Source organism: Rosa rugosa, chromosome 4, assembly GCF_958449725.1.
Source record: "Rosa rugosa chromosome 4, drRosRugo1.1, whole genome shotgun sequence".
Classification (NCBI taxonomy): Eukaryota; Viridiplantae; Streptophyta; class Magnoliopsida; order Rosales; family Rosaceae; genus Rosa; species Rosa rugosa.
In genome coordinates, this window is record NC_084823.1 from 55914388 (window position 1) to 55923328 (window position 8941).

Here is an 8941-nt window from a genome sequence, read left to right on the forward strand (position 1 = left end):
AGTTCAAATTAATTTCTACCTGATACACAAACATTTAATCACTAAGAGAAATCATTTCACTCATAGCAAAATCTACAATCAAGACCAAATTTCGTATCCAAAGGTGGTGTCAGTCATGAAATTTGGAATGGCTATATTATTTACTCAAAATTTCGTTACTAAAAGTTCTAGCCACATTAATATATAGAACTAATGACTAAAGTTAGTGAAAGATGTAATTATTACTAAATTCGTTATACTATGGTTGTGATGTATTAAATATATACAACTATATGGAGAAAAATGTCTACCATGAAATGAGGAATGGCTATATTGTTTACACAAAATTTCGTTACTAAAAGTTCTAGCCACATTATATAGAACTAATGACTAAAGTTGGTGAAAGACATAATTATTACTAAATTCGTTATACTATGGTTGTGATGTGTTAAATACAACTCTATGGAGAAAAATGTCTATGCCAAAAAACTTGTGACTGAAAATTCAATTTTTGACAGCGAATTAATGCAATGATTAGGATTTCCTTACTTGTATCCAACAGACAAATGATGTAAGAGAATTGCGAGTTGTAGTCTAACAAGCATATTTCCTGCACATATTCTTGATCCACCTCCGAAAACTTGGTATGTTCCAGGTTTAGCCGGATTCTGTAAAAGTCCAAATTAATTGAATTATAATCTTATAGTTGAAAAGTTAACTTTAACTAATTAACTGTAACTTGTGTGATCGAGGAATCGATTTGAGTGGGCTTACATTCCATCTATCTGGTTTAAAGCACATAGGATCATCAAAGTGCTCTGAATTTGTATGGAGATAACGAACCCAAACAAGCATATTCCAATTCTTTGGTATTATGTAGCCTGCACCAATTAGTTTAATAAGTCGTTCGATAGCATGTTCATTAGCTGGAGAAACTTCTCAATTTCCCGAACTACAAAGTCACTTCTGTAGACGTACCTTTATACTCGATTTCCTTGGTAACTGACCGGAAAACAAACGCTGCAATGTTTGCCAGTCTTATAATTTCTTCTACCACCTTGTTCGTGTATTTCATTTTCGAAACATCGTCACTTGTAATGAATTCCCCGTTCTTGTTCTGACTTACAATCATATTCTCCTCCTGCATTTCACGTACGCAATTAAAATATTGTAGAAGTGAACCTCAAGACATTAAGATGATAATGGGCATGTATATGTATATACCCGAAGCTTTTTAAAAACATTGGGGTATTTGGCAAGATAGAAGATAGCCCACATTGCTGAAAGGGCAGTGGATGCATATCCAGCAATAACAAGGCTCACAATGTTATCTATAACCTCTTTGTCACTTAATTTATCACCCTCATCATCCGTGATTTGCATAAGCCCATCCATCAGATCAGTCGTCACTGCTTCTTTTCGGAATTTTTTCTTCTCTAGCTCCACCCTGAAAATCGCCTCAAGCTTCCTCCTGCACTGCAAATATTCACATTCACGTACACATTATTTAACTATATATTACCTGACAAATTATGTTGGCTAAGAGCAATTCCAACAGATTCCCTATATTTTGATTTTTCTCTACTTTAGGGAAAAATAAGCCTCTTTTGCTCCAACAGATTCCCTATAATTATCTCTATTTTAGGGAAAGTGAGGAGAGAGAAAACCAAATTCCCTATATTTACAGCAAACTCCAAAATTTTAAAGAAGAATATGGAGATTTTATAGATTACTGTAAACTAGGGAATCTGTTGGAGTTAGAGAAGAAAAATAGGCTAAAGGTTTGACTTTTTCTTCTCTATAATACAAAAATTATAGGGAAGCTGTTGGAGTTGCTCTAAGATGACCAAATTGTATCTGAATTTTTACAGTGATCAAGGGTCATTGATAGAAAAGACCTCCATCCTCGATGGTTTTGGACTTTTGGTGATGCTCAAAGTATGAGTAGTTTTGATCTCTCTCTCTCTCTCTCTCTCTCTCTCTCTCTCTGCGCGTGTGTGTGTATATATATATGTATACACACACAGTAGTCTTCTTAATTGCACGCGTGTTGCGCGTGCGGAAGGACTGCGCTCTGACGTGCGCAAACCGTCTTTTTTATCGTTTAAATGTGTTCAATATAATTTTATTACAATTTATACACTTGCACGCGTATTCATTAATTTTGATAAAAAAAAACTTTGCTTAGTATAATCCTACAGCGTGCAATTTTTAGTTTTCTCATGGTGAAATAAAAACGTATAAACAAAATTACCGAATTTGTTTTAATGTCATCTCTAATTCTTTCGGTGGTTTTTTCTTTAAAATTTGTTCAAAATTAACAAAATAATGACCCTAACAACAAAATTTCTTTGGTGTGGAATGTTTTGTTGGGCAAGAAAATTGACTATAGGCAATTTGAGAATTTTACAAAAGATACCAAAAATAATGTAATAAGAAGAGATCATCACACTAAACCCTATTAGAAAGGAAAAAAAAAAAAAAAAGAGCACAGATGATTTGTTTTGAAAAATGTCTAGGGGTAAAATCGGAAGTTTAAAAATTTGACCAACTATGAACAGCACTTTGGCCTTCGCTATATATATATATATATATATACACGGAGCCGTTCAGAAGCAAACATCCACATATGCAAAAGTGCGAACGTCTATTCTCAGGCATCATTGGTGGCGCTGCTGTTGTCGGACAAAGACTTTGAACATCCTGGACGACTTCACCATCAAGGTGAAGGCTCACGTGATCGGAGTTGAAGGTATGTGTGGCGAGCTCGCCTGAAACAATGGAAGTACCATCAAGGTCGACTTCGAACTCTTCATCGACGAGTCCAGTGACAAGAAGAGGCTCAACATCCAGGCCTGATTCGGCACTGGCAACAGCAGCATCGAGGCCTAAGGATGGACGTCCGCACTTTTGCATATGTGCAGACATCCGCTTCTAGACGGCTTCGTGTGTGTGTGTCCTTTAAGATTCAAACCTGATTACCTGAAGAGCATGGTGATAAGCAGATCCAGGAACATTGAATGGTTGAGCTCTAATTCCTTTGACCACTCCCTCAAACAATTTATCAATGGTATCTAGGAGAGGCCCCGGCTCCAAACTTACGAATAATTTTCCAATATTTTCAAATGTTACCTGTAATTAGCATATATGATGCATCTTAGAATTGAGCAATTAGTTGAAACGCCTTCACCCCCAAAAGAAAAATAACTCAGCAATACTTTAGTTTAATTACCTTCTTAGATTCATCATATGCTTTTATTCTACCTTTGAGTGCCCATGACTCCAATGCAGCCACTATTCGTGGCTGAACTAGTCCGGCAATGCGGCGCAGAGCATCAGGTTTGTTAATGACATTCACGACGTAGCTTCTAAGCCTTGCATGGGAGCTTCCATGAACTGCTACCAAAGAACTAGAACCTACAATATCAACATTAGGCCAATTTAGGGGAAAGTTCTCCTCTGATTGGAATACTAATTTGTTGATCTCCGGTAAGCAGGTTATGATGGATGGCTTTCCGAACATGTGTGTTCTGTACATTCCTACTCCATCACCGTACCTGATTCAAATGAAACTTATATTTATCAATACCATATACGCGTAATATATATCTAACATTAACCAAGCGAATGATAGTTCACTAGGGGTCGTCAACGGGCCGGGCCGGGCCTTGCTATATTTTTAAATAATAGCGGGCCGGGCCGGGCTTTATTAAAAATAGACGAATCCAAACCCGTCCATATAAAGCGGGCTTTTTCGGGCTTGGCCTTGCGGGCTTTTTTGGGCCGGGCCTTGCGGGCTTTATGTATAAATAAATATTTAAAGACACAAATTTTTTTTTTTTTAATCAAGCTTTGGAAATTCATTGGATAATGATCAAATACAATCAAATATAACATATCTATAATTCTATATTGTACCCAAAAAAAATCTTTATTTATATAGAGATACTAATTTATTGATAAATACATTTTTAAAGGCACTAATTTTTTGTAAATCTATATTTATACATCATACACTCTAAAGAGCAACATATAGCAATTCAAAGAAAATGAGAAAACTGACCGTTGGATGTGATTATTACAATAAAATAAGAGTGTGGTTAAAAATTTAGTCAATTTCACCATAGTTTCAAACCTGATCGGATTGGTCAATTGTAGTCACTTGCATGTTTTCTTGGTTGACCGATGGCGTGATGAACGCAAAACTTGCTTATTTTTTTACATCACGTTTGTAATATTTCATCGATGGATGTGTGTGGACATAAGATAAAAATTTCAATTTTTAATTACAAATACGTTGGCCTATACTAATTTGTCTCTTAAAGTTGTATGACTTATACATTGCATTTAAATTGTTGAGGTCCATTCTAAAACAACCGTGAAGTGGAAGATGAATTTGGAGAAACCAACCGCTCAATTGAGAGATTGTAATATTTTATGGTGGTTGTAAAAAATCTAGCCAATTTGGTTATCGTTTCGAATTCGATCAACTAGGTCAAACGTAGTTACTCTTATAAACCTATATTTATATATCATACACTCCAAAGAGCAACCCCTATCAATTCAAAGAAAATGAAAAAACCGACCGTTGGATGAGTTTATTACAATAAATTATGAGTGTGATAAAAAATTTAGCCAATTTCACCATATTTTCGAATTCGATCGGATTGGTCAACCGCAGTCACTTATATGTTTTCTTGGTTGACCGATGGCGTGACAACCGCGAAACGTGCTTATTTTTTCACATCATGTTTGTATATATTCCATCGATGGATGTGCATGGACATAAGATAAAAAAAATTAATTTTAATTACAAACACATTGGCCTATACCAATTTTCTTCCTAAAGTTGTATGACTTATACATTGCATTTAAATTGTTGAGGTCCATTCTAAAACAACCATGAAGTGGAAGATGAATTTGGAGAAACCAACCGCTCGATTGAGAGATTGTAATATTTTATGGTGGTTGTAAAAAATACAGCCAATTTGGTTTTCGTTTCGAATTCGATCAACTAGGTCAAACCTAGTTACTCTTCTAAACCTATATTTATATATCACACGCTCCAAAGAGCAACCCCTATCAATTCAAAGAAAATGGGAAAACCGACCGTTGAATGTGATTATTACAATAAATTATGAGTGTGGTTAAAAATTTAGTCAATTTCACCATAGTTTCGAACTCGATCGGATTGGTCAACTGTAGTCACTTGCATGTTTTCTTGGTTGACCGATGGCGTGATGAACGCAAAACTTGTTTATTTTTTTACATCACGCTTCATCGATGGATGTGTGTGGACATAAGATAAAAATTTCAATTTTTAATTACAAATACGTTGGCCTATACTAATTTGTCTCCTAAAGTTGTATGACTTATACATTGCATTTAAATTGTTGAGGTCCATTCTAAAACAACCATGAAGTGGAAGATGAATTTGGAGAAACCAACCGCTCGATTGAGAGATTGTAATATTTTATGGTGGTTGTAAAAAATCTAGCAAATTTGGTTATCGTTTCGAATTCGATCAACTAGGTCAAACGTAGTTACTCTTATAAACCTATATTTATATATCATACACTCCTAAGAGCAACCCCTATCAATTCAAAGAAAATGGAAAAATCGACCGTTAGTTGAGTTTATTACAATAAATTATGAGTGTGGTAAAAAATTTAGCCGATTTCACCATATTTTCGAATCCGATCGAATTGGTCAACCGATATTTAGAATATATATATATATATATATATATGCACATATTTTATATAGAAGTATAAGAACTTCCCCACACACACACACACACACACACACACATATATATATATATATATATATATATATATATATATATATAACATACACACAAATATATATATATATATATGTATGTATATATATATATATATATATATATATATATATATATATATATATATATATATATTTGTGTGTGTGTTTATATAGATATGTGTGTGTGTTTATAAATATATATATAAACACACACAAATATATATCTATATGTGTGTATATATATATTCAGATCCTATCCAGAGCGGAGCTCCGCTTTGAAAATTAATGTGTGAAGTGCGAGTTTTCGGTCACTTTTCGGTCACATATCCACATCTCGACCGTTCAGTTTTTAGGTACTAGTATATAGATCGTCTCTGCAAATTTTCAACCAAAATGATGATCGTTAAAGCATTAATAAGTGCCTTAAAGCTAGTACGGTTCAAGTTGACAGATTCAGTCTGTCCATTAGTTTAAACGAGTTAGATGCCTTAATGATCATCAATTTGGCTGAAAATTTACAGAGATGATCTATACAATAGTACCTAAACACTGAACGGTCGAGATGTGGATATGCGACCGAAAAGTGACCGAAAACTCGAACTTCACACGTTAATTTCAAAGCGGAGCTCCGCTCTGGATTAGATCTGTATATATATTTATAAACACACACACACATATCTACATATATATATATATAAACACACACACACACACACATATATATATAAAATATTTTACGGGCTTTTTGCGGGCCGGCCCACTACCCACCCGAGGCGGACTTTTTAACGGGCCGGGCCGGGCTTTTAGCCCTCAGGGCCGGCGGGTCTCCATCGGCCCACTTGATCCGCGGACTTTTTGATGAGGCCTATAGTTCACACAGAAAAAGAAGAAAAAACTGATAGTAACGTACGTAGAGAAGTACAGACAGAAATATACATGAAAATGAAAGGTTTTATGTTCAATTTTCAAATGTTAACTTCAAACCGATTGTATAGTAGTTACTGGATTATTAATGACGTGATACGTCCATTTTATGAACAAAACAAAAGGTAACTAAAGAAACAAAAAATTAAACATACTTTGCTCTCTTGGCATTGATAAACTCATCAGGATGGCAAACAATTTTGAAATACCACAAGAAACTGAGCATTTCACCAATAAATGGAAAACCCAGGTGACCTGGAGGCAATTTGGCGCCAGTCGAAGACCCGCGCAACTTAAGAGGAAGCACATACCAGAACTCATTCCACCACCACAACAACAACCCCCAAAATGGCAAACCTCCCAGAACCAAGGCCACCCATACCCCCAAAGAGATCTCCATATCTATTATATATCTGAAAGATCTCAAGTATGCTCAACTCCTCTTGTCGTAGCGTATATAGCTATGTAGTGGCACTGCCCACACTTGCTATATATATATAGTAGTTGCAGATTCGTAGTTGAATATTCTTCTCCCCAGGCCTGAGCAAGTTGACAAGAAGGACACCAAAGCCCGCTGGACTATGGTGAGAACGGGAGAATGATGTTTTTTTTTTTTTGGCATAAAAAAGATAACACCGGGTGGGGGGGAAGCAAAGCAATGATGTTCACCTGGTCAGTAACTGATGAAGAAAATTATGTTCAATCACTCTTATATATAAACTTAATGATGAAAAACAAAAGATTCAACTTAATTTTTTTTTTCTACCCTTAGATTTACATCTAATAGTGATCAATTGAGCATAATTTACTTAGTCGATCGGAAACGTGAACATTATTCAGTTGTGAACATTGGACCTTCCCAAATATACTATGTTTGACATTATATGTGGGCATTAAACTTTTCCAGATAGGCCATCCGTGACATTATATCCTTTCTTGCTTCATCCCCTGTTAATTACCATGTTAATGAGGGTTATTCGATCTCTTTTCTATATTTGACGGGAGGTCTTATGTGCCCGAGTTGGAAGTAATCTAATTCATGAACCTGAATTTTGTGTCCTATATATGTGATTGATACGTACCTTGAATACATAATCATTACTCCAGTGGATTGACCGATTAAGTTAAACAAACAACTTCAAGTATGTGTTTAATAAATATATTTTGTTTTTGACGAAAGAAAATCAGTATAATTATCTCACCTACCATCTATACTTGGAAAATTAGCATAAGGGTATAATGATCGATAATCACAAGAATGCAAGGTACTGATGTATAATTAAAAGATATACATACGTATACCACAGAATATATATATAATCTTTTAGTATTTTTTTTTTTTTTTTGAGGGGAACAGAATCAGGTTCCATTAAAATAACGACGTCACTGCGTCAAGGTATAGGGTTTCAGAGAAACCACTCATAATACAAGTACAAGTACAAGATCGACTGACAAAGCAACCAAAGCACTTCTAACCAAAAAAACTAAAGCCTAAAGGAATTGCAAGGAAAAAAAACTCTCTAACCCTAATAGAGCGGAGCTCACTTATTCAAAGAAAAAAACAACCTACGTCTACACAATTTTCGATCAAAGCATTGCCTTGGAACTTTGACGCCTAAAGACCTCAATGGTGTACATCGCAGCAACCAAAACAGGATCAGCTTCAACCAAAAATAGCATAGGCCTACATCACTCCCCAAAGGCCCACACCAAGCTCGATCCAAAAGGAAGCGAGAGATAGTGGGCTAGCCCAGCTAGGCTACATTGCTGCAACCCAGGCAAGCAGTGGCCCATTGGCCCATAGCCCAGCATCCACCCACATCCCCTCAGACCGCGATGCAGCGCCGACCATCAAGGGAGCCTTCGCCGGTCACCAATCCGGCGGCCATCCCCTATCCTCAACCATCTCCAAGATCAGAAGAAGAAACTCCTTAGACCCTGACTTGGGGAGTAAACAACGGTCAGACCACCTTCTTCAGAGCCGTCTCCTCAGAGCAGACCGCCACCCTTGAGAAGTCCAATCGCCACACGCCTACGATCAATGCCTGAACACCAGAGCCGCACCACCTAGATGAAAACCTGGATCGAGCTACTGCCAGAAACCAAATCGCCGCCGCCGTAGAGAACCCCTGCAGCCAAACGCAAACCCACTGATCCGCGTCGCCGCCGTGCCTGCCTTCTCACACCGCCCTCACCTGGAGCCCGTCGATGCCTGGTCAGGGGAACGAGGGTTCACCGCCGCCACGAAAAC

The 8941-nt window shown here is 36.7% G+C and overlaps 1 protein-coding gene across 1 annotated transcript in view; it reads right to left on the bottom strand.

Annotated features, from left to right (window-relative positions):
- LOC133746162 (ent-kaurenoic acid oxidase-like) overlaps nt 1-7127 on the bottom strand; it is a 9019-nt gene extending 1892 nt beyond the window's left edge. The window contains exons 1-7 of the mRNA XM_062174319.1: nt 6846-7127; nt 3212-3536; nt 2962-3111; nt 1204-1455; nt 958-1120; nt 754-860; nt 529-647 (exon numbers count right to left, since the gene is read on the bottom strand). Coding sequence (XP_062030303.1) covers nt 529-647; nt 754-860; nt 958-1120; nt 1204-1455; nt 2962-3111; nt 3212-3536; nt 6846-7090 — 1361 coding nt within the window. The 5' untranslated portion in view covers nt 7091-7127. The remainder of the gene's footprint in view (nt 1-528; nt 648-753; nt 861-957; nt 1121-1203; nt 1456-2961; nt 3112-3211; nt 3537-6845) is intronic.
- Between the last annotated feature and the right edge of the window lie 1814 nt (nt 7128-8941).